The sequence below is a fragment of the Eubalaena glacialis genome, chromosome 19 (genome assembly GCF_028564815.1).
Source record: "Eubalaena glacialis isolate mEubGla1 chromosome 19, mEubGla1.1.hap2.+ XY, whole genome shotgun sequence".
NCBI classification, from domain to species: domain Eukaryota; kingdom Metazoa; phylum Chordata; class Mammalia; order Artiodactyla; family Balaenidae; genus Eubalaena; species Eubalaena glacialis.
Genome location: NC_083734.1, coordinates 18,241,100 through 18,268,892, shown reverse-complemented (window position 1 = coordinate 18,268,892; position 27,793 = coordinate 18,241,100). Strand labels below are relative to the sequence as shown.

Here is a 27,793-nt window from a genome sequence, read left to right as displayed (position 1 = left end):
ATTTCAAAACACATAAAATATATGTATACAAACTATAATGAAGTAGTACTAACACCTAGAGTAAACCTGCTAATACTTAGTTAAAGGTCTTTTTTTGTTTTTTACCTTGTAAGACATTTTACATCATCATCTGCCGCTTGGTTTGATGTTCCCATAACCCAATCTGTCAGGTATTCTACCATCTTATTCCTATAGAATGGCAGAGAAAAAGAAAAGAGGACACAGCTTTTTTAAAGTCACACATACACTTTTAGTCATATAAGAATTTTTAATAGTTCAAGTAATTTTCCAAATCACCCAAGCAACATGACAATTTCATAAAAGAGATACTGCTATTACAAATTTAACAGTGAGAAGGGCACAAACATAAGCTACCTGGGTACTGATCCACCACATCAGCCCTTAGCTATGGTATCCATTTGGATACAAAATCAAATTCTTGGCTCAAGTGTAGTATAATTTTAGAAAAAGGGAGCACTGTCATGGGCACAAAGGTTTGGGAAATTTGAAAAGATATGAAGAGAAAAAAACACACACACACACACACATAAAATGCTCCTTTTTCACCTTCCCCACTTCCCATGATAACCAGGTGCCCACTATTTTTCTGTACTTCACTCAACATAATAAGATTTACAAGACTTAACTTTGCTTTTTTGAGAACTCACCTAAATTTCATCTCTTGACAAAATGAGAGGTCGTCTCTCCTTGCCATCATTACCTCCACTAACTGACACAGTTTCGTTTTTATTTGAATTGCATGGACCATATTCCCAAGCACACGAACATATCTAGACACAGAAGCATTAAAAAAAAAATGATCCGATATAAACAAAAGAGAAGATTTTCTAAATGCTTTCATCTCTAAGTAAAATGATTAAATGTAACCATAAGAACTATAAGATTTTTATTTTGTTTATATGAGAACATATATAACTTCTAATTACCTTATTATTACACCCTAATTTGGGTGCAACAGAGAAAAGGATGGCAAATTATTTCACTACTAACTACCGATACCAATGTGTGTCTGCTACACTTCAGTAGAATGCTTACCTGACCAGATTTAACATCATTGTTTCAATGCTAGCTTGCCCCAGATGTTCAGAGCTGCCTTCAGTATGATTATCTAGTAAGTTCTTCATTATAGCTATGGTTTGCTCCACGAACTGAGTATTGGTGTCAGTCAATAAAACCTATACGAAGAACAAAACATTGGGAATTGATTTGGGAATCAATGCACAGCAGACAGACCACAGAGAGATGAAGCTGCCTGATCTAAATGTCATACACATGCAGAAATTCAACCATGGGCACATATCCAAACGTGCACATAGATACACACAGACACCTATATCCATACCCAAGACATTGTTAACCCCAGGCACGCCCATGCACTAGAGTCCCTAAAAAGCAAATTGATTCCTACATTAGACGATTCTTCTTTTTGCAATGTTTTCACCTATTTTTTTAAAATTATAAGTGAAGGTTCATGCCAGTATCGAAATTAAATAATCTAAAAGGAAAAGGCTTCATTATTTCAAATGAGTCACTCTATTCACAGGGAAGGGTGAAAAATAAAACAGAGAACACTTTACCTGTCCTTGGGAGTCAAAAAACTTGCTGATGGTATTCTTCAGTTTGTTAAAGAGCATTGGATAAAGAGCAGGACTCAATTCTAGACCCACCAGATCCTTAACATTGGTCCGTATTTGAAGTCCCACTTTCTCATGGTTACAGACCATTAAGGATAGCAGCCGATCCATAAATTTGCTGACAGGTGTATCTGTGTTTCCCTCCGAGGACATCACTGAAATCATGGAACCCTTGCGTTCACTGACTGGGCCCATGGGTGGGCTATAGGTTGCCAGGCCAGAATTGCTTCTCTGCTGCAGGCATACTCCCCCAAGGGCACAAAGGAAGCCAGTCATGTTGATCCATTCTTGTAGGGAGTCCGTGTCGGACAAATCTATGGATCCTCCTCCACTCACATGAGACATTCGCCTCTTAACAATGGTCTTGTGAAGGCTTTCAGCAGCCTAAACACAAAATTTTTATGGAAAGTATGAATTCAACCTAAATTGGTTGAGAGATTTGACAAATTACTTTTTATCCAACATTTCTTCCATGACAAAAGAACATTTTTTACATTTAAAAAATCCAAGTCTTCACTCTGTAATTTCTAGTCACATCAAAGTATCTTACTGCTTGAGGATGGATGAGTCTTAAGTTACAGAATTGAAGGTAGTGATACACGTATATCCAGTATCAGATACAGAAGGTGGTGATGGACTGCAGTTCAGGAAGGAACATTCTTTCAAAACATTTGCTTATATCAATTCCTGGACACAGAGGCCATATCTGTGCTGCTTCAAGGAATATAAGCATTTGGAGATTTTTAACCAAGTAGTGTGTGCACTTAATAACTTAGTGATTGCTGAAGTTCAAGTGCTCTGGGATCAGCTTTGTAAACATTGTACTACTATTAACATATTGGGCTGGCCAAAAAGTTCATTCGGATTTTTCCATACGCTCTTACAGAAGATCTTATAGATTCCCACATGGCAAGATGAGAGTAACCAAGTGGAAGAACCACTGAATATAGAAAAGAGTGTAATGAAGGAGTACAGAAAGATAAAAAGTCAATAGAAAAAAATAATACTCTACAAGAATTTGTAACCTGACAGAGGAGGAATCTTCCAGGAGTTCTGGTTCTTTTAGTTTATGGAACAGAGATGAGAAAGAAAAACTTACTATGTGTAGCAAAAATTTTTCAGCTTCAATTTCCCAACTGCTTGCAAGCATAATACTCACCTTAACTATAGAGGATATATCAACCTAAGAAAGCAACATATTAGGGATAATCTGTGACAAGGATGATGTAGAAGTACCACTGCATTTGTTTCATTAGGTATGTCTGTTTTATGGGGAAAATGACCTCTCATGAATGACTGCTTTGAATATGGGACTCTTAAAACTTTGCCATTTCTTACAGCACATGGATTTACTACAGTTGTATCTAGTATTAGAATATGGCTACATATCTCCGCTGTCACGTAGCACATTATCTCTTTTAGGACCTACATTATCAGGTATTTATGCAAGTTCCCTGATCAGGAGTTAAGACAGAGTGGGGCTCACAATATGGATGACTTAATGTGTAGCACAGTGAAAGAACCACTGGATACAATGCTATGCTTTGATAAAGTAAGCCTAGATCTTGCATTTAAGTACTTTACGTGATCTATTTTGACTAAGAGGTTGACTAGGCTCAGTCAGATAATGAATCAACTTCACACCTTCAACGATATATGCAATAATGAGTCACTAGCATCAGCCATAGAAAGTCCATTGCAAAAGAACTTGCAGACTGGCTTATAAGCAACAATGTGGTAGAGCATATATATGGACTGAATTTCATACTGAGATTATCAAACACTGTCAGTGACTTTGAATTTTTTTTAGCAGCGGAAGGATGACTGAGTACTTAGCATATTGACTACATTTGGGCTGCAGCACAGCTGAAAACACTGTAGTTGGTATATGCTGATTTATTTCCTTTATTCATCAAGAATTTGGATCCAGTACCACTTAGACATCTTCTTAATCTGGTTTCAGCTCTTCAGCCAAGTGTTCGTACTGAACAGACATTATACTTGGCATTGATGTTAATTAACGCATTATGGAATAATGTATTAGCCGCTAAGGCTCAGCTACCTAAACAGTTCTTTGGCATCTTTATTAATCTTCCCATTGAAAATAAGAAAGAGGAAGAAGAGCTCAGAAGACCAGCTCCATCACCTTGGTCACCTGTAGTTAGTCCTCAAAGCAGCAATAACAGTGAAACTCATCAGAATGGAGGCAGTGATATTGAAATGGATGAGCAACTTACACACAGAACGAAACAGATGCAACAGCAACTTTCAGACACAAAGAAATCCAAGCAAGGAAGTTCTGACAAAACTGCCAACAGTGGTGAAGATGGAAGCAGTGGTCCTAGAAACAATAGTAATGGATCTAGCAATGAGGTGAATTCTAGTAATGCAAGCCAGTCAGCTGAGCGCTCTGGCAATGAGGTACAGTCAGAAGACACTGCAGATTTGAAGCCCTTCAAGAAGATGAAGATCATGGTCATAATCCTCTTAAAAGTAGTTGTGGTACGGATCTTTGGAACAGAAAGTTAGAAAGTCAAGCAGGCATTTGCTTAGGGGATTCCCAAGGCCCATCAGCAAGCAATGGAACAGGAAAGGACCTGTTTTTTAACACTGAGCCAATGCCATCAGTAGATAATCAAATACAAATGCTGGATGCCTGTTCACACGCTGAAGACCCAGAACATATTTCAGAGGAAATGAATGCTGCTCATATAGCACAAGCATCTCAGGAATCTTGCAGTATTACACGCACTGGGGACTTTCTTGGGAGACGATTGGAAATGAACTATTTGCTTGTCGGCAATTTAGCATCACTAAATTCAGCATCACTACCACCACCACCACATCATCATCACTACCATGATGGGCATATGGCTGATGATAAGCTAAGTACAGATGATGTCAGTTGCAGTAGCTCCCAGGTCAGTGCAAAATCAGAAAAAAATATGGCTGATTTTGATAGTGAAGAATCTGGGTGTGAAGAGGAGCTAGTTCAGATTCATTTCATAGGCAGAGCTACCATCTCATCTCTAACAACATCTTGCCAATGTAGCATCTATTTACCACGAACATCTTAATCAAGGACCTATAATTCATAAACATCAATTCAACAGTAATTCTGTGAAAGACATTAATTTGGATATTGTTTGCAAGAAAGGAAACACCTTGTTGTGGGATACAGTCCAAGATGATGACACAGTTAATCTTTCTGAAGGATTAATAAATGAAGCAGAGAAACTTCTCTGTTCCTTAGTATGTTGGTTTACAGATAGATCTGAATGAGATTCATTGAAGGTTGCCTTGAAAATTTAGGAAACAACAGGTAAATAGGAATTAAAAATTTTTTTATGCAGTAGTCAAAGTTCATTTTGTGTATTCTTATCAACTAGGTGTGGTGAATTCATAGCATTTAACATACCATTATCAACCTATTTTTTAGTAATTGTGGTTTTCATATTAGGTTTAAAGACTTCCCTTATAGGGTTCATACTGGGCTGGTCAAAAAGTTCGTTTGGTTAATGAATCTGTTGTTCAATAAAGTTCTTGGTGAAAATGAAAAATGTCCTTAAAACCCAACGAACTTTTTGGCCAACCCAATATTTTATCACTGTCTTGCTTTTATCAGTACTTTTCGGCACTTTTCTTGATTAGATCATCTCCAACAGAAACAAAGGAGTAATAGTAATACTTATTCTCTTCTTGACTCTGGGAACATAGTGGTGATTACTCTGGTTTCAAATTACAGTTAAATGTTCTTAAACTGTGTCACAGTATATATAAAAGAAGCTAAATAAGTGACGTTAAACTGAAGCTGAAATATAAACATTTTGATTATGACACTGTTCTTTCATCTGGGGAATCTTTTGTGTCTTGACTTTTATAGTGCATAAAGAATCAGATTGGTGTTTCTTCTCTAGTTTGAATTCTGCTATATATTTATACACTTCTTATCGGGGCTCAAATGATTACCACAAGTTTCTTGATTTTCAATTCTGTTCCACTGGTACAATTTCAGGTTTCCCTTGTCTTATACTGTTTTGATAATGTTGTCCCATTCTCTGACATAGAGAATTCAGTTATTAACTGAATATATTATATTACATCATATCGTACCATATTATATATTTTCAGCTTAGCTCTGCCCAGGCCTGATATAAATGTCTAATTTTATTGAATATTTAAGTGCTTCAAAATATTTATCTAGTTGAATTAGAAAAAGTATGTACAATATTTTATTTCCTACTTTTGGTCTTTAAAGGGTTATAATTTGAACAATCCCAATAGAAAAATTGCTTGTTCGTGCAGGTATAAGAAACCACTAATAATAGACCCCTGTTAGTGGATCAATTGCCTCAATTTGTATATACTCTTTAAAAGGAATGCTTTTCATGGCTGGATGATATTTGATCATTTACACAGATATTATGGCAGTTCACTTTAAAATGTTAGTTATCTTTTAAAAGTTTTTGTGAAACTGTCAAACAGTTTTTTAATGTGATTATATCCATTTATATTCCCCATATGTGCATCTGCATACCCTGTGACCCAGCAATTCCACTGTTAAGTGTGTGCCTTACAGAAATACATCTATAAGGTCAGCAAAAGACACATTCAAGAATGTTCATAGCAGCACTATTCAAAATAACTAGTCGTTGTGTAACTATCCAATGCCAAAAAAGAATAGAAAAGAAAAATTAAATTGAGGACTGTTAAACAAAATAATATATTGCAATAATAATAAATGAACTACAACTGCACGAAATAGTGTGGCTGAATCTCACAAACATTATGTTAAGTGAAAGACGCCAGATATTAGAGTATACTTCTACTGCTCTGTCTATATGTTTAACAACAGGAAAATGATTGTATTCAATCGGGATAATGGTTACTCTTGGTCATTAGTGACTGGAAGGGGCACAATGAAAGCTTCTGGGATGCTGGTAATGATTTCTTTCTTGATGTGGGTGCTGGTTGCACAGGTATGTTCACCTCCTAATATTTTGCACTGTCACTTTGATTTACATTATTTTTGAATGTATACTTCAATTTAAAAAAACTATGCGAAAGATGCAAAAAAAATTTTTTTAAGTAAAAAAACCCAAACTTAAGATTATCATATATACATTTTTAAAGAGCCACTAAAATATTTTTATCATAGACTAATATAATCAACACAGGATATCAAATTTCTTTTAAAAAGCTTTGATTTACATGAATGAACCTTGCAAACATTATGCCAAGTGAAAGAAACCAGTCACTAAAGACCACATGTTGCGTGATTCCATTTATGTGAAATGTCCAGAATTGGCAAGTGTACTCAGACAGAAAGTAGCTTAGAGGTTGCCTAGGGCTGAGGGCTGGCGGCAGAGGTGCAAGGGAAGGTTAGGGAATGATAGCTAACGGGTGTGGGTTTTTATTAAATTGCGGTGGTGGCTGCACAACTCTGCATATACTAAAAACCACTGAATCATACATTTTAAACAGGTGAATTTTATGGTATGTGAATTATATCTCAACAAAACAGCTACCAAAAAAAAAAAAAGCTTTCATTTTAAAGCCACGTGTCCCTCTCCCAATAATGATATTAGGTACAGATTTTTGCCTCACAAAAACGTAACTTTTTTTCTTGTTCTAATTAAGCATGACAAGAAAAAAACAATGGGAGACTAATGAGTTTTTCTAAAACACCTAATAATGAGAACAATATGGCCATTACAAATCAAACATACAGAAATATCAATTGTAAATGTCCAGGGTAACAGATGATTACAGTTGATGAATGAAATGCCCAAATTTTAAAACTTCATTTAACCTATGGTTCAATCTTCTGGCCACCAGATCCCTTAATTAGAATACTTAATAAAATAGTAAAATGTATTGTTTCAATTTTAATTTATTTTTCTCTATCTTTGTCGCTCCTTTCCTGAAAATTCTGTGAAATACTCTGATGGAGAAAGAGAAAGAAAAGAGGGGAAAGAAATGGTCCTACCATAAATCATCTCTAGCTCAGAGCTGTCCAATATTTCTGCAATGATGGAAACATTTAATATCTACGCTGTCCAATAGAGTAGTCAACTTCCACATGTGGCTATTGTATGACAGAGAAACTGAATTTTAATTGTTTTTAATTTTAAATTAAACTTCAATTTGACTAGTGGCTACCACATTAGTGCAGGTTTAGATGAACCACAACTAAATATCAGTCTTAAGACATCTACATACTTATTATATTAAGAGGTCACTCACAAAAGATGAAGTAAAGTACATATGTTTAGGAGATCAATCAATAGACAAAATCAACTTCACAAACTCACCTGGCCATCTTCCATTTTGGCTTTTGGGTAGTTGAGGATTAGTTTTGTAGCTTGTTCCCACTTTGCATGTGTATCTTCCCAAGCCTGAAATGAAGGCAATTACCACTTGAAAGCAACTTTAAACCTAGAGCTAAAAATCAATCAGTAATAGGCAGGTCTCAAACCTGGTGCATATTATAATATCCTACTTGTAATATGCACATATCTTAGATTTGCTTCAAAAGCTATTCCTGGTCACATACGCATAACACAAGGCTTCTAAAATTGAGGGTGGGGGCCTGAGAGGGATATTTCTGTTGCCAAGGGCATACCTCAGTGTTTCCTGCAGTGGGATGCTCAATTCGCCGTAGTAATGCCATAACTCTTTTCTGAAGTGCTGCTCTTCCTAAGCAAAGACAACAACAAATCAACCTACTGCACTTAGAGCCCTGCTTGCCAACGGAGAACCTGGCAAGCCCAACCCAAAGGCAGAATAGGAGGAGTGGAATGAATACTTCAAATGATAAAGGTGAACACTTCCTTTTACCAGCCTCACAGGAAAGGGGCACTTAACTGGGACTCCACAATGTCCACAGCCTAAAATAGCTACTCCCACCTAAACTTACTCATAACATGTGCCAATGTTTTTAAAACTTCACTACATACAGTTCAGGCAGAGTAAATTATATAATCTATAACTGAAAGCAATTTATACTGCCAGTTTCTAAACAAATGTATATGGCATATTAAAAACTCAGTGAGAAATTAACAACTTATTTCAGATACTATTTACTTTCACCTTACCTTGTGCAGAAAAGGATTTCAGGTAAGCTATCTGAATTAGCCCTGTAAACTTACAAAGTAGTAATCTTAAATACATTCCTATGTTCCTAGAGCAATCAGACGTCACGTGATTCAAGGCAGACTGAGTGAAAAAACATTACCCATGATTTACCTGTTGACATCATATTGCTGACAGAGGCAAACTCCATGAATGTGTTATAGTTGGGCAAGAAGTTGTGCACTGACACTTCATCCACCCCACACCGGATATCTGCTTCCTCACAGAGGTGACGAAAACAGGACATGGCAACCAGAACAGCTTCAGTGTCAGGGCTCCACAGAAACATGTACAGGGCCACTTCTAGTTTGGTCTGGGCTTGTCGGCATATTGGCGGGGTTCCGCTGTACCCTGCTGCACTATCCTGGGAGTCAGGAGTGGGAGGCAAATATTTGCAACTTACATAATTTTACTTACAAAACCCAATAATACAACAAGCTGTGTACCAGATACGTCTGCATACAATAACCCACAAGAGCTTTTCCCCTTTAACCATGATAGGATTTTCAAACCTCAAAATATCTCGCCTGAATGAGAACTCAGATTATTTGGACCAACATAATACTACTATCTGTTCAATTTCAACTAGAATAGGTATCCTTTCCAGATCCCAGAAATGTAGATTAAGTCTAATATGAACACAAATAAAACATGCACAACATAAATCTACTCAATTAAAAATATAATACACTTCTCAGTCAATCATAAACGACAAAGGAAGAGGAAGTAACATGAAATTCTATCCACCCTGAGGAAAGAAATAAAATAATCATGCTGCAAAACTGACTTAACTAAGGACATGAATAAGAACTAAACATTACTGTAGAAGATACACTGGGCTCTGGATAACATATTCCCAAAACACGAAATAGAGAAATCCTCATTTACAAAATGAATGCAAATTCTGCAGGTAAGACAAGAGTAAATACCACACTGCTTAGTAGTTGTTTTTTTTTTCCTTCAACTGAAGATTATGTTGTAAATTATGGATTTAAAAAAAGCTTTGGTCTGAAAAAGAAACTCTAATCATTTGATATTTTCACTTGTATTATGATTTATTTTTAAAGGGAATTATGGACACAGAAGTCATGAAAACACTTACGCATAACATCAAGCAACATGCTTTTTTCCCCAGTAAATCTGCACTCTTTTTAGTTGACAGAACTTTTAAACTTCTGGGGTATGAATGGTCTTTCTTATGGGATAGAGAGTTATAATAATTATAGTTATCAGTTAAAGCTTAAAAGTGTCAAAAAATCAAGTGCTGTTTACACATAATCTCATTTAATCCTCACAACAATTCTGGGGCAGAAGTTATTATTATCCCCATTTTTAAAGTCAAGGAACTGAATCACAGAGATGTTGGGAACTTGCCTGAGGGTCCACAAAGAGCAGTAACAGAACTACAAGCTAAGCAGTTCTTCACTATGCTATATTACCTAGTTGAAATTTACCCAAGTTCATTCGGAAAAAAATACAGAGCACAGATGATGATACAAGAAAACTACAAAAGAAACTCCTTACCATGGATGAATTTCCTTTTCCCTTTCGCAGAGAGGTTCCAGGAGTACAAGTACGTAGTAATTCTTCATGATCCATGGACACCTGACTGGGATTTCCACTTGAAGGAACATCACATCCTACTCCATAAAGGAAGAGAAAGTGACAGGAACTTCTATCTGCTTGCTAGAAAGAAAAAATAAGCCTTTTCAAAGTACTGATAACCAAGAGAAATAAATATTTAATATAAGTTGTCTTTCTGTTTGAGACTATCCTGGAAAACCTCTCCTTCCAACTCCTGTTCCCCTCACGTTGAAGAACATTCACTAGAAACCCAATAGTACAAATAATGTTTCCTCAATATCTCTGAAACTCCTCTCAGTTTTCCACTCTTCAAATCATCAGAATCAACAGACTCTAGAAATGTAAATTAACGTTTCTAGGTTTAACAGAGACACAAGTAAAACATCAACAACATAAAGCTACCACATGAAAAATATAATGTACTTCTCGGTCAATTAAAAACGACTAAGATTGCCTCCCATAAGATTTATATCCTGTGCTATGGTCAGGATAACTGGAAGTTGACTCTTTTGAGATTAAGTTCCTCTGGACCAGAATTAACACTGGTATATAAGCCATATATAAGAGTGACCTCACTGACCAGAAGACTACAGATTCATTACTGGATTACTAATGCTTGTACTCTGGAGAATTATACCACAGGCAAGGGCATGAAACATGAAACACCTTGTTCCTTATCTTTGGAATAATGCCAAATTCCACTATATTAACACACTAAGATAAGCCAGATATAAATAAATCCAACTTACCATTAGCCCATTTCTAAACAAAGAAAATTTAACAAGCTGCATGGTACACTGAAAAGCATACGCATTTGATACATTTAAGATTTCTCATAGATTTTATCCATTCTAGAAATGGATAAAAATTCACTGAATCAAGCACTCCTAAAACTATGCTGTAATAGAAGAACTTTTTAATTGACTAATTATAGAAACTTTATGTTAAAAAAAAATTAAGGCTCTTCTCTAGCCCCCAAAACCTTGTCACCATACTTCAATAGTTCAGGATCAAAACTTTTCACTCAACCCCAAGGAAGAAGACGCCTGATATTTTCAAGAGGTAAAAGCTTTCTCACAGAAATAGAAATAAACCTAGATTGAGGGCCCTCAATCTCTTCCCTTCAGCTTCTTTACATATACAGATAGATAACATTCTCTGGACTAGCCTAGCCATAGGATTCAAGTCTTATGTATGAACTTGAGAGGAGAGATAGACTATGTTGTTACTCAATCTTCTTTGGTTATAGCAGCCCCCACTCCTCCTAGGACTGCCCCACAGAGTCCTGATTAACTCAGCTAGACTTTATCAGGATTGTGGCTTTAAGGCTAAAGGCTCAGAATAATTTTTAAAGAGTTGATTTGTCAGCCATTGTCTTCTGCACAAAATTTCCCTTGAAGACTGCAGGAGAGAGGAGCTGAATTAGGACTTAATTTGGCTAATAAACACTTCCTTAATCTCTTCTCATTACCATTCCAAATATTCTTCCATTTTGAAAGATGTCATTTTGCTTACCTTATTTTTAAGAAGAAATTTATTCCTGCAGATCAAAATTTCCCGCAACCATTTGAGAATTTCTGTGCTACTAAGAATTTGATGGCTAGTTAATTTCTTGCAGATGTAAAAAAGCATTTGTGAGCTGCAGAAACAAAGTTCACTGTTACCAGCACTGTCAACAAACAACGTAATGCAGATAAAATCAGTCCATAAGAATGGCATGCTCTAATAATGGACAAAGTCTAGAGAAGCTTATTTTCCTTTCCAGGATTTGTTTTAGAGAAATGGTTATCAAAATGTTAATAGCATGATCATCAAAGGATGTAAGTATACGGATTACGTTAAAAAAAAAAAAAAAAAAAGCAAGTACTTCTAAGCCCCCTACTCTCCCAACTCCCAGCTGTTTCATCCATGCATCTCATCCTTGCAGAGGACTCAAGAAAAAATTATAGACCAGGTGCACAGCACAGACTGTATGTGAACCTAATGCTCTAGAGCAGGGGTCTGCAAACGACTGCCTGCAGGCCAAATCCAGTCCATCATTTGCCTTCGTAAATAAAGTTTTGGTGGAACATGGTCACACCCCACTCATTCATTTACATATGGTCTATGGCTGCTTTCATGTCCCAACAGCAGAACTGAATAGTTATAAAAGACACTACCTGGCTCACAAAGCCTAAAATATTGACTACCTGGCCCTTTAGAGAAAAAGTTTCCTTATTCCTACTCTAGAGCTGCACTGTCCAACACAATAGCCACTAGCCAGCCACATGTGGCTACTGAGCACTTGAAATGTGGCTTGTCTAAATTAAGACATCCTGTAAGTATGAAACATAACAAATTTTGAAGACTTTATTAAAAAAAGAATGTAAAATATCTTATTAATAACTTTTATATTAATTACATGTTGAAAAATATTATATATATACTGGTTTAAAAAATATACTATTAAAGTTAATTTTACCTGTTTCTTTTTACTTTTGAACGTGGCAACTAGAAAATTTTCAATTACATATGTGGTTCACATTACATTACTATCAAAAAGCAATGCTTCAGAGTCTAGGATTTAACTCAGCTGCCAAGTGACTTGGTGTACCCACTTCTATGATAAGAAAATGACAAAACCTGAGGCTTACACACTTACATTTTCCTCAATGTGTTACCTCTATGCTCACTGAAAGGTAATAATTTATATAACCAAGGAAATAAATTATAAAATTTATATATATTTTGCCTTCTAAGCAGATATTCAGTATTAATTCATCCACCAAAAACACTGGTATTATCGAAAATGTATGAAAGATCATAGTTTAGAAAACTGAAATAAACTATTAACATTACAAAATTTTAATACTCTAAGCTTATAACTGTAAAAATCAATTTAAAACACAGCTGTAACCACATAAAAATCTGAAATAGAAGAGAACATACCAAATAACAGTACTTATGTTTAGATAATGAAATTCTGCACAATTTTTAAAAATTTATTTTCTAAACTGCTGTGACAATGCTCTTACAGTTAAAACAAGAAATAATCTAATAATTTCAAGTCAAATAAAATACAAACTCATAAAACCTCTGGAGGTATAAATGAATAAAGTTTTATAATAAACTAAGTATTACAGAGTTAATATTCAAAGACAAAAAATACAAAATAAAATTTTAAATTGAATTAAAAAATAACAGTGCATATACCTGATTTCCCAAAATGTTTCCACAGGAGCATCAGGATTCCACAAATCAATGCTATCTAACTGATGAAGAACCAACAGAGCCTGAATTTTTAAAAAAGAGAAAGAGAAGACTTATTCAAAAGAGTTTTGGTAAACATAATACTGGAGTATTTATTTTACAAATGCTAACAAACTGAGCTACTTAATTGTAGCCTCAACACACAGTATAGGGCACAACAGAAAAACTCTGAAGAACCAAAGTCTCTAGGGGATTATATATATTATATATATATAATATATATATATATAAAATGAAGTTACTTTATTCCTATCAGTCTTACTTTAAATGGCATATACACATAAGTTATATACTGATGAATTCAGAAGAGCAATATACATGTGTAAAAACTGCTTTAAGACACAAACAAAATAATTTCAGTAAGTATCAAAGAACTCTATGGAAAACAAAAATAATACCCAAGTAAGGAGATCTCTCCAAAACTAATACACACAAAAATATTTTACCTCAAGACAATATGGTACTGGCACAAAAACAGAAATATAGATCAATGGAACAGGATAGAAAGCCCAGAGACAAACCCACGCACCTATGGTCAGCTAATCTATGACAAAGGAGGCAAGGATGTACAATGGAGAAAAGACAGTCTCTTCAATAAGTGGTGCTGGGAAAACTAGACAGCTACATGTAAAAGAATGGAATTACAACACTCCCTAACACCATACACAAAAATAAACTCAAAATGGATTAGAGACCTAAATGTAAGACCGGATACTATAAAACTCTTAGAGGAAAACATAGGAAGAACACTCTTTGACCTAAATCACAGCAAGATCTTTTTTGATCCACCTCCTAGAGTAATGGACATAAAAACAAAAATAAACAAATGGGACCTAATGAAACTTAAAAGCTTTTGCAAAGCAAAGGAAACCACAAACAAGACGAAAAGACAACCCACAGAATGGGAGAAAATATTTGCAAACAAATCAACGGACAAAGGATTAATCTTTAAAATATATAAACAGCTTATGCAGCTCAATATTAAAAAAGAAAACCAACCCAATCCAAAAATGGGCAGAAGACCTAAATAGACATTTCTCCAAAGAAGACATAGAGATGGCCAAAAAGCACATGAAAAGCTGCTCAACATCACTAATTATTAGAGAAATGCAAATCAAAACTACAATGAAGGGGGCTTCCCTGGTGGCGCAGTGGTTGAGAATCTGCCTGCCAATGCAGGGGACACAGGTTCGAGCCCTGGTCTGGGAAGATCCCATATGCCGCGGAGCAACTGGGCCTGTGAACCACAGCTACTGAGCCTGTGCATATGGAGCCTGTGCTCCGCAGTAGGAAAGGCCGCGATGAAGAGCGGCCCCCGCTTGCCGCAACTAGAGAAAGCCCTCGCACAGAAACGAAGATCCAACACAGCCAAAAATAAATAAATAAATATTAAAAAAAAAAAACAAAAAAAAAACTACAATGAAGTACCACCTCACACCAGTTAGAATGGGCATCATCAGAAAATCTACAAACAAATGCTGGAGAGGGTGTGGAGAAAAGGAAACCCTTTTGCACTGTTGGTGGGAATGTAAATTGATACAGCCACTATGGAGAATAGTATGGAGGTTCCTTAAAAAAGTAAAAATAGAATTACCATATGACCCAGCAATCCCACTACTGGGCATATACCCAGAGAAAAGCATAATTTAAAAGGACACATGCACCCTAATGTTCATTGCAGCACTATTTACAATAGCCAGGTCATGGAAGCAACCTAAATGCCCATCGACAGATGAATGGATAAAGAAGAAGTGGTACATATATACAATGGAATATCACTCAGCCATAAAAAGGAGCGAAATTGGGTCATTTGTAGAGACGTGGATGCATCTAGAGACTGTCATACAGAGTGAAGTAAGTCAGAAAGAGAAAAACAAATATCGTATATTAACGCATATATGTGGAACCTAGAAAATGGTACAGATGACCCGGTTTGCAGAGCAGAAATTGAGACACAGAAGTAGAGAACAAACGTATGGACGCCAAGGGGGGAAAGCGGAGTGGGGTGCGGGTTGTGGTGTGATGAATTGGCTGACTGGGATTGACATGTATACACTAATGTGTGTAAAATGGTTGACTAATATGAAAAAAAATAATTAAAAAATAAAAAAATAAAAAATAAAGTCTGAAAAAAAAATTTTACTTCTAGGCCATAAGATAAAATAGAAGTTATCTTATTTGCCACAAATTCTTTTGGAACAGACAGGACAAATTATTTTTCAAAAAGGAGAGAGGGGGACGAAAATAGATTTTGTATTTCATAGCAGATTATTCATCCTAAAATACCTCAATTGACCACAGAATTGAAATTGGATTTGGCTCACAGAACATTAACAGGAATATACAACTAATATACAAAAACACTACTATTAAATAAATTAATGCCATCAAGGGTATAAAGAGTAAAACTAGACTCTTCCTTCAAACCAGCCCTATCCTAACTCCAGCTCCACAACGTTTCCCCCAGACGCACACTGTTGAGCTCTGCACATTCTTCTCAGTCCTTGGTCAGCACATTTGGAGATTCTTTACTCCTCTTTAAAGCCTTTTATTAAAATTCCAATGAAACACTGTTTGGAACACATAATGAGATCTGATTTCTTCTCTTAAAACCAAATTAAATGCATAAACTGCAAATACAGCTGCAATGATAACCTGCCTCACATTAGGAAAAATAAGTAAATTTCTAACCTTGTTCAACTTTGTAACTCCAAAAGTTACAAATTATATAAACACCAGACCTATATTTTCTTATTTCAAATACTTTCACTGTAATTATTTTGAGATGTTTAGTGAAAACTGCAATTCGTTGTGAGAATCTTCAAAAATTATATAGGTTATACCTCTCATATCAAGGAAAAACAGCACAAATTAACATTCAATTTTGTTACTATTGTGCAAAAATTTAGTACAATTTACTGACACTTTAAAGTGGCAAATTCTGTAACATTTTTGTTTGACAAAACATTTTTTTGAAATATTCAAAGAAAATGTGTTAGCCTTTTCTCTGCCTTAATATAAATGTTTTCCTTTTCATGTTCCTTTCCTTTTTAAATTTTCCACATATATTTTAACAAAACTGTAAACACAGTATACTCATTTGACATTTCATAAATATTTTTCCATATTGCTATGTGATCTGCATGGTTTAATGGATTTTTTTGAATTTTTGAATTTTATTTTATATTTTTATACAGCAGGTTCTTATTAGTTATCCATTTTATACATATTACTGTATATATGTCAATCAGTTCACCAAATTGAAATATCATTCTCGTTATTGAATATTAACACATTCTCTTACTAGTGAATATTTAAAATTCTCCTAATGTTCTGTTACAAATAAGAGCAATAAGCATATATGTGTGCAGCTTTTTCCTTTTAACTTACATTCACAGGATTAAAAAATTACAGGATTGGAATTATTTGGACAGAAAAATGGACATCTGTATAGCTCCTGCTAAATACTGTCAAATAGCTTTCCAAAAAGAACGTAAAGTATATACTGTTTTATAGAACCAACAGCAATGTACACAAATACAAGCAATGAGTGTAACAATGAGTGCTGAAACACTTTTGGTAAAATAAAGCATGATAAATAATGAAGTAGCAAATCTTGAATATATAGTTCAATGAAATTTCACAAATGAATACACCTCATATAACCATTACCCAGATCAACATTATTAACACTCAGAAGCCTTTTTCACATTCCCTTCCGGTCATCAGCTCTTGACAAAGGTAGCCACTGTTCTGACTTCTATCACCATAGGTATTTTTGCCTGTTTCTGAACTTTATATAAATAAAGGGAATCATACAGCATGTTCTCTTTTGTGTTTGGCTGTTTTCACTCAATATTATGTCTGTGAGATTCAACCATGCTTTGTACTTAGTGGTAGCTTGTTCTTTTCGCATTGCTTTAATAAGTGGAATGATAATGTTGATACATTTGTTTCCAGCGTTTTTGCCTACTACAAATTATGCTGCTATTTATATTTTTGTACGTGTCTTCTGGTAAACATACATATACATTTCTGTTGGATACATACCTAGGAGGAGAATTGCTAAGTCATATGTTTAGCTTTTGTAGATATATTACAAAACAATTTTTAATGATGGCTGTACTAATTTACTTTCTTACGAGCAGGATATGAGTAAAAACAAAGCACAGTTTGATCCTTGAACAATGAGGTTAGGGGTGCTGACCCCCCATGCAGTAAAAAATGCACATATAACTTTTGACTCTCTAAAAACTTAACTACTAATAGCCTACTGTTGACTGGAAGCCTTACCAATACCATAGTCGATTAACACAAATGTCGGATGTCATATATATTATATACTATATTCTTACAATAAAGCTAGTAAAAAGAAAATGTTGTTAAAAAATCATAAAGAAAAAACATCTATAGTACTGTACTGTATTTATCAATACTGTAAGTTTACATCATGTTTACAAGATGAATCAGCTTTTTCTATAACAATGATGGCATCTTCGATAGTGTAATTCTTCCAGACTTTCAGGATGTTCTCTCTATTTGGGTTCTCTTCCATAGCGTTGACAATCCTTTTCACAGAGTACCAAGTGTAATGAGCCTTAAAGGTCTTTATGAACCCCTGATCTAGAGGCTGAATTAGAGACATGTTTGGGGCAATCAGGCCACTTTGACACCTTCAGTGTTAAACTCATGGAGTTCCGGGTGGCCAGGGGCATAGTCCAGTATCAAAAGAACTTTAAAAGGTAGCCCCTTACTGGCAAGGTACTTCCTCATTTCAGTGACAAAGCATTGATGGAACTAATCCAGAAAAAGGGTTCTCACTGTGCAGGCTTTCTAGCTGTACAACCAAAAGAATAGCAACTGGTATCTCTCTTTTCCTTTCAAGGCTTCGAAGTTAGAAGCTTTATAAATAAGGGCAGTTCTGATCATAAACCCAACTGCATTTGCACAAATCCTGGTGCTTGCTTCTCTTCCTTACTAATAAATGTCCTTTGTGGCATTTTTTTTCTAGAGTAGGGCACTTTCATCTGCATTGTAAACCTGTTCATGCTTACATCCCTTCCCCTCAATGATTTTCTTAATGGCGTCTGGGAACTCATCTGCTGCCTCTTGGTCAGCAGAAGCTGCTTCTCCTTTACCTTGACATTTTTAAAGCCAAACCTCTTTCTAAAATTATCAAATGATCCTTTGCTGGCATTAAATTCTCCAGCTTTTAGATCCTTCACTTTCCTTTTGCTTCAAATTGTCAGATAAAGACTTCACTTTTTCTCGAATCATATGGAAGTCAATAGGTATACCTTTCTTATAGCAATCCTGCACCCACATAAAAGCTGCCTTTTCAATACAAGATAAAAAGATATTTCACAAAAAGTGCAAGGTTTCATGCCACCTGGAGTATCTGCAGCAACAGCTTCATGAACTTCCATTCCCCCCTCCAACCAATAGTTCTTACGCTGGATTCATTTATCTTGAAATGGCAGACAACCACAGCTGTCTACAATCTACAGCACATATCAAACAATTCAACTTCTTGTAATGTCATGACTTCTTTCTGCATTCATCACTAGTGGCACTTCATATGGGTCACATGGTGTTATTCAAGGTATGTTACTGCACTAAAAATGATGAAAAATACACGAGAACCACAAGAGATTGCTTTTTACTGATACACAATTTACTGGAGAGATAAACTGCTCATGCAGAGACTATGAGTCTCACATAGCATTTTAAGTAGATACTCATGACACTTGAGCTCACCAAAATAGTAACAAAATGCAGTTATGAAATTATTACAGTAGTACAGTATGTACTACAGTTGATTTTATGCAGTTATGATTTAATACTGCATCTGTACATTTGTTTGTATTTCTTTTGACTGTGAAAGATGCCACGTACAGTCTGTAAGTGTGTGTGTAAGTTTTGATAAATTTTAACTTTTTATAATAGATTTATAAATGATAATATATGGATAAACAAGGTCTTACTGTATAGCACAGGGAGCTACATTCAATATTCTGTGATTAAAACATAACGGAAAAGAACATTAAAAAAAAGAATGTATGTATATGTATAACTGAATCACCTTGCTGTACAGTAGAAATTAGCACAACGTTGTAAATCAACTATATTTCAATTAAAAAAAAGTAAAGTGTAACAAAATAAATGACCCAAAAAATGGTAATATAGACTGGTATCCATATATATTTTATGTCATGACATACCTTTTTCTTAATTTTTTTGGTATTTCTAGGTTAGCAATTCGTCGGCAAGTTTTTTCAAATGGTCGCAAATATTCAAAAGGTTTTCCAACATATTTTTTGAAAAAATCTGCGTACAACTGGACCTGCACAGTTCAAACCCATGTTGTTCAAGCGTCAACTGTATAGTCATTTGATCTTTCATAAACCTTTTTGTTGTCTGCTATCTAGCTTAATTTCAACGTAGTCATAAAAAAAATTTTGGATAATGTCAATCCTTCAGAATTTGTTGAGACTTGCATTATGCTCAAGATATACTAAATGTTCCACATGTACTTGAAAAGAAAATGCATTTATTGAATGCAGTGCTCTGTAAGTGTCAAATAGGTCAAATCTGATAACCATGTTGTTCAGATCTTCTACCCTTACTATTTGTTTGCTTGCTTATTCTATCAGATACTGAGAAAAGTATGCTCAAGTATCCCACTATAACTGCATTTGTCTATCTCTCCTTTTACTTTACATGTTTTTATATATTTAGAAATTTTGTGTTTTTGCTTTATACATTTTAAATCTTTGTTATTCGACTCATATAAAGTTTTATCTTCTGGATGCATTAGAACCCTTTGCAATAATGAGATGTCTCTATCATCCAACATAGGACCACCTAAATACATAAAGCAAATATTAACAGACATAAAGGGAGAAACTGACAGTAACATAATAATAGTAGGTGATTTTAACACACCATTTACATCAACGGACAGATCATCCAGACGGAAAACCAATAACGAAACACTGGCCTTAAACAACACATTAGTCGATATCAACTAACAGATATGTAGAAAACATTCCATCCAAAAGCGGCAGAATACACACTCTTTTCCAAGTGTACATGGAACATTCTCCAGGATAGATCACATGTTAGGCCACAAAACAAGTCTCAGTAAACTTAAGAAAACTGAAATCATATCAAGCATCTTTTCCAACCACAACACTATGAGACTAGACACCAACTACAAGAAACAAACTACAAAAAACACAAACATATGGAGGCTAAACAATATGCTACTAAACAACCAATGGGTTACTGAAGAAATCAAAGAGGAAACAAAGATACCTGCAGACAAATGAAAACCTCAGTTCTAAGAGAAAGCCTAGCACAGGAAACAAGAAAAATCTGAAATAAGCAAGTTAAACTTAAACCTAAAGGGACGAGAAAAAGAAGAACAAACAAAACCCAAAGTTAGTAGAAGAAAAATCATAAAGATCAGAGCAGAAGTAAGTGAAACAGAGACTAAAAAAGCAATAGAAAAGATCAATGAAACTAAGAGCAGTTCTTTGAAAAGATAAACAAAATTGATAAACCTTTAGCCAGCCTCATCAAGAAAAAAAGGGAGAGGGCCTAAAAGAATAAAATCAGAAATGAAAAAGGAAAAGTTACAACTGATACCACAGAAATACAAATGATAAGAGATTACTATGAACAATTATATGTCAATAAAATGGACACCTGCGAAAAAAACAAATTCCTAGAAATGTAGTCTCCAAGACTAAATCAAGAAGATATAGAAAATATGAACAGACCAATTACCAGTAATGAAACTGAATCAATTAAAAAAAAAATTCTCAACAAGCAAAAGTTCAGGACCAGATGGCTTCACAGGAGAATTTTACCATTTAGTGAAGAGTTAACACCTATCCCTCTCAAACTATTGCAAAACATTGCACAGGAAGGAATGCTTCCTCACTCATTCTACGAGGTCACCATCACCCTGATACCAAAATGAGACAAAGCTATGACAAAAAAGAAAATTACAGGCCAATATCATTGATGAACACAGATGTAAAAATTCTCAACCAAATATTAGCAAAATGAATTCAACAATACATTAAAAGATCACAGGACTTCCCTGGTGGCGCAGTGGTTGAGAATCTGCCTGCCAACGCAGGGGACACGGGTTCGAGCCCTGGTCTGGGAAGATCCCACATGCCGCGGAGCGACTAGGCCCGTGAGCCACAATTGCTGAGCCTGCGCGTCTGGAGCCTGTGCTCCGCAAGAAGAGAGGCCGTGATAGTGAGAGGCCCGTGCACCGCGATGAAGAGTGGCCCCCGCTCGCCACAACTAGAGAAAGCCCTCGCACAGAAACGAAGACCCAACACAGCCAAAAATAAATAAATAAATAAATAAAGGAGTTCCTTAAAAAAAAAAAAAAAAAAAAGACCATACTGGCCTTCCCTGGTGGCGCAGTGGTTAAGAATCCGCCTGCAAATGCAGGGGACATGGGTTCGAGCCCTGGTCCAGGAAGACCCCACATGCCAGGGAGCAACTAAGCCCGTGCACCACAACTACTGAGCCTGCGCTCTAGAGCCTGCGAGCCACAACTACTGAGCCCATGTGCCACAACTACCGAAGCCCGTGTGCCTAGAGCCCGTGCTCCACAACAAGAGAAGCCACCACAATGAGAAGCCCGGGCACCGCAATGAAGAGTAGCCCTGGCTCGCCGCAACTAGAGAAAAGCTCGTGTGCAGCAACGAAGACCCAATGCAGCCAAAAATAAGTTAATTAATTAATTTAAAAAAATAACAATGGAAGAAAATAAGTGGTGCCGGGAAAACTGGACAGCTACATGTCAAAGAATGAAATTAGAACATTCTCTAACACCATATACAAAAATAAACTCAAAATGGATTAAAGACCTAAATATATAAGGCCAGAAACCATAAATCTTCTAGAGGAAAACATAAGCAGAACACTCTTTGATATAAATGGTAGCAGTATTTTTTTAGATCTGTCTCCTAAAGCAAAGGAAATAAAAGCAAAAATAAACAAATGGGACGTAATTAAACTTAAAACCTTTTGCACAACAAAGGAAACCATTGACAAAATGCAAAAACAGCCTACTGAATGGGAGAAAATATTTGCAAACTATATGACTGATAAGAGACTAATATTCAACATATATAAACAGCTCATACAACTCAACATCAAAAAAACAAACAACCCGATTTTAAAAATGGGCAAAAGAACTGAATACACATTTTTCCAAAGAAACATACAGATGGCCAACAGGCATATGAAAAGATACTCAATATCAGTAATCATCAGGGAAATGCAAATCAAAACCACAATGAGATATCACCTCACATCTGTCAGAATGAACCAAAAGAACACAAATAACAAATGTTGATGAGGATATGGAGGAAAGGGATCCCTTGTACATTGTTGGTGGGGATGTAAACTCGTGCAGCCACTGTGGAAAACAGTTTTTTCCTCAAAAAACTAAAAATAGAACTACCATATGACCAGCAATTCCACTCCTGGGTACATATGGGAAAGAAAAAAAATACTAATTAGAAAAGATACATACACCCCAATGTTTATAGTAGCATAACTTACAACTGCCAAGATATGGAAACAACCTAAGTGTCCATTCATCCAACAGATGAATGGATAAAGAAGATGTGGTAATGAATACATATATATACAACAGACTACTACTCAGCCATAAAAAGGAAAGAAATTTTGCCATTTGCAGCAACATGGATGGACTTGGCAGGCATTATGCTAAGTGAAATAAGTCAGACAGAGAAAGACAAATACTATATGATATCACTTATATGTGGAATCTAAAAAATCCAACAAACTAGTCAATATAACAAAAAAGAAGCAGACTCACAGATACAGAGCCCAAACTAGTGGTTACCGATGGGAGGGAGTTTGGGGGGCAGGCAATACAGCGGCTGGGGAGTGGGAGGTACAAACTACTGGGTGTAAGACAGGCTCAAGAATGTATTGCACAACATGGGGAATATAGGTAATATTTTGTAGTAACTATAAATGGAAAGTAACCTTTAAAAATTGGATAAAAATTTTTTTAAATAAAATAAAAATTAAAGAAAAAATTTAAAAGGAATAGATTAAAAAAAGGAATGTACGTAGTTACAACTTTACCTTCAAGAGCCTAGAATTCATTTTCCCCTTACCTCCATTGCTTCCTGAGCAATCTCTGGCATGTGTGACTGAGGAACCAGTTGGACGAGCCCTGTAATTAATTCTGCGGTACTGCCTTGAGTTTCAGGCCCCTGTTTTCTTGGATTCTGCAAAGAAAAAAGCAAATTTCAATTAAAAAAAAAAATCGCTGGACACAGGTTGAAGGGTGGAGGGAATGGAGACTGACTGCTAATGGGTTCTAGGTTTATTTTTGAGGTGATGAAAATGTTCTAGATGTTCTAGACCTAGATAGTGGTGATGGCTACACAACCTTGTAAATATACCAAAACCAGTGAATTGTACACTTTAAACAGGTAAAAACTTCATGGTATGTGAATTTTACCTCAAAAATAATAATTGTGGGATTTAAAAAAAAAAATCAAAACTGCTTTTGTTAAGAATTCTCTTAATCTACATCTATACTTGTTCATTAATGTGAATAATATCCAGAGAAAATCCTAATTAAAAGAAAACAAAAACTAGGTATTAGCTTTTTAGTTAAGAAATTACATCAATAATGGAAGTAAATAATTTTTTTTCAGCAACACTACATTGGCTAAATAATATACATCTGATTTGGAACTTCTGGTTTGGGATCTTAAAATTGTTGTGATGAAAGGCAAAGAATGTGCATGCTTGATGAGGACTACACGATTATCCTGTGTAGCCCTCTTTTCCAGTATAAGGACCTACCCAAATCCACACAGGGCTAGAATCCACACCTCCAGATACCCATACTTCAGGTTTTTTCATTGTGGAAAGACATTGTATACAAAACAAAGCGGTATATAAATGTGAGTGTCTACCTACTTAAAGAGACTAAAATGCTTCCTGTAACTTGGAAGAATCTATTTACACTTCAAGCATGTATGGTTCATTTAAGTGAGGCCAATACAATTAGTGCCCATATTTTATTTTGTTAACTACACACTCTTTCCCATTACAACAGTTAAGGTAAGCCCTTACCCCAGTGTATCTATAATTCAAAAACTGTTTGCCTATTTTTCTGACATTTGTATTCATTCATTAATAATCCAATAACATTTACTGAACACCAAAGACACAACAAGTAAAAAAGACATGTTTCCTACCCTCTTGGAACATGTAGTCTGGTGGGAAAGACAAACATCAATAAAATAATTAGATCAACAAGTTTAAATTGCAAATGAGAAAGAACTATGAAGTTACATGCTGCTATGAGCACCTGTAACAGGGAAATGTGGTATAGGCAGGGATGCTTCCTTAGGGCAGTGGTAACAGCTCAGAATTAGGAATTACTATGTCAAGAGGATAGGGAAGCATACTGTAGGCAGAGGAACTGCAAGTGCATGGATAAGCATGAAGGAATGTAGTAAGAGGGAGTGAAAGGCCATCATGACTAGAGTAAAGAAGACAAATATAATGCTAGATGTTGCAGAGGTGGTAGGTGGGAGTCAAACGCTGCAAAACCATGTAGGTCTATTTGGAGTTTGCTTTATTCCCAAAGCAACCTCAACTAAAAGGTTTTAAGCTGGGCAAGAAGCATAAGATTTGTTTTTTGAAGATATCACTGTAACTTTAGTGCAGAGAAATGATTAAAAGCAAGAGATGATGCAAGCTGAGCAATTAGGAGGCTTGAAAAATTGAGAGTAGTATGAATTAGGATAGAGAGGTAGAGATAGAAGACAATAAAATCACATTACTTTAAAAAACCATGACTGAAATCACTTAATAGTTATTCCTATATTTATCCTATTTACTAAGATTTAGATTTTTATAGGTAAAATATAAAATAATCAAATATTTACAATGAATCTTTCACTATTTTAACTTACCTTTGATTACTCTGAGAAAAGTTGTTTAACCACTAGATGGCAGCAAAGAAAATAATTTCTATTTTAAATGATCCTTTTCTGCTTGCTAAATTTTAAACGTGGAAAACAGCACTTTTTGCTTAAATTCTTGTTCCTTGACAATAAAATATTTAACACAGAAGGCACTGGTGACTTTGATGTATTCTCTGATTCTGAATTATAGCTATGCAAACAGAGTGGTGCTAATATATGACATGCATGATGAAACAACACCACAAGTAACCTGGGCTACATAACAAAGAAATGAGGGGAAAAAGTTATTTCATTCCGTTTATAAAGTCTTAATGATAGATTTTAGGACTTTTTCCATACCAAAGTTCTAACAATTTATTCTATTAGACTCCCAAATTTGGATGGGCTTTTCAAAGAGCTCAAAACAACATAGGCCTTTTTTGGGGGGTCACTAATCCTTTTGGGAATTCTGTCTCTCTCTCATCTCTTTTCTCTCCAGAAAAAATATTTACATAACTACTTTTTTTAATTCAGAGGACTCAAAGAACTCTTGAAACTATGGACATCAAGTTATGAACTCCTATAGTATAGTAATTTGAAAAATATACCATCAAAATTAAAAGTACCCTTAGCACTTAAAAAGCCTGTTGCTGAACAAAGCAATAGGAAATTGTTCTGGATGTTGCGCTCCAAGGACTGAAGAAATTCCACAGGGGTTAAATATGTTATCCTATGAGCTTCATGATATATTTCTGTTATGTTTGGGGCATTAATAATATTAGTGTTAATGTTAACTGTATTTTATTAATAGTAATAATACGTAACATTTATTTAGTGCTCATTATGCATTTATTCTGCATTGTTCCTAAAAGCATGACATGTACTATCTCAGTCTGCTTAACAAGCTAAGGTAGGAACTATTATTATCATCACAATATTTCAGATAAGAAAACTAAACACAGAGAGGTTAAGTCACCCAAATCACATAGCTAATATGTCTCCAGAACCCATGTTTTTCATCCTTTCATATAACTGTCACTCATTTTCACTTGTTAGTTCCTAATTATCTTGTGTACTACAGTGATGCTTTCAGGAATCTAATACCATCTGAGGCTGTTAAGAGCAGAGTTACCACAATAACAGTGCTAACCATACCCATTTTTAACTCCTTTTCCTCCCAATACAGTATACACAGGCAAAGCCAGTGATATTAAAAGGCTGATGACAGGAAGAAAGGGGGATGGAAAAACTCAATTTTTTGGCAATAGCAATTGGAGACTTAAAAAACCAACTGTGTAGATATAGGAAGCACTCAATTTATGGTTGCTTCATTACATCTAAACCCCATCCCAGGATTATGCCTGAATAATATATAATCTGGTAGCCGGGTATGGACAGAAGATCTCACCAAAGTATGTTAGTTTAATGATAAGAAAAATTAAGACAAAAGGTTAAGAAATCTGATCTAATTATATTAGTATTCTCTGTAAGTTTGTTTTCTTAGGGATCTCTTAGGTTTCATGTATGATCAGGAAGGTCAGTAAGTGTTCTTGAGCTAACAATCACCTTCAAGGTTTCGGCTTTTCAGCTAAACCAAACTAAGTTAGTATAATAATTTCAAGGCATTTTATAAAAAATACTTACACAAAGCAAGAGCTTTGGATCTGCATGAATCAGTTTCACCATGGACAAGAGAAGATACTTATAGCTTCTTGTCTCCAGGTCTGTAGGTTTTTCTTTAAATTTAAGGCTTGTTACTTTTTCTTTAAATGTAAGACTCTAAAAACAAAAACATGACATTCACCTTGTAAGAATCAGACATCAGAATCAGGATAATAGCTATTCAACTTTTTCAAGTAAATCTATTTTTAAAAAGCTTCGAAAAATAAAGGGACATATTTTACACCACCAAATGTGTAGTATTAGTAGAAACATTCAATAGAAAGTATAAGATTAATATAAGTAAGCTTGAAAAGCAAATAAAAATTATTTTTGCAACATTTATATTATTCTTATATAATAAAGTTTAAGTGAAAATCTGCTAAGATACTAAAAGCTTTAATATAAGGTTGACTCCTATGTTAAAAACAATTTTCCAAGTGTGAAAATATTAGAGATAAAATATTTATTCTATAGCTCTCACAGATACATACAGTGAGCAACTCATTTAACAAA

The 27,793-nt window shown here is 35.2% G+C and overlaps 1 protein-coding gene across 4 annotated transcripts in view; it reads right to left on the bottom strand.

Moving 5' to 3' along the window:
* The window catches only part of NF1 (neurofibromin 1), a 250,231-nt gene that overhangs the window by 127,010 nt on the left and 95,428 nt on the right, over positions 1-27,793 (bottom strand). For all 4 annotated transcript variants that reach the window (XM_061176469.1, XM_061176470.1, XM_061176471.1 and 1 more), the window contains 12 exons: positions 27,263-27,397; positions 23,807-23,920; positions 13,566-13,645; positions 11,889-12,012; positions 10,314-10,475; positions 8,904-9,153; positions 8,281-8,354; positions 7,970-8,053; positions 1,599-2,039; positions 1,057-1,196; positions 669-791; positions 106-189 (listed from right to left, as the gene is read on the bottom strand). In XM_061176469.1, the coding sequence (XP_061032452.1) occupies positions 106-189; positions 669-791; positions 1,057-1,196; positions 1,599-2,039; positions 7,970-8,053; positions 8,281-8,354; positions 8,904-9,153; positions 10,314-10,475; positions 11,889-12,012; positions 13,566-13,645; positions 23,807-23,920; positions 27,263-27,397 (1,811 nt within the window). The remainder of the gene's footprint in view (positions 1-105; positions 190-668; positions 792-1,056; positions 1,197-1,598; positions 2,040-7,969; positions 8,054-8,280; positions 8,355-8,903; positions 9,154-10,313; positions 10,476-11,888; positions 12,013-13,565; positions 13,646-23,806; positions 23,921-27,262; positions 27,398-27,793) is intronic.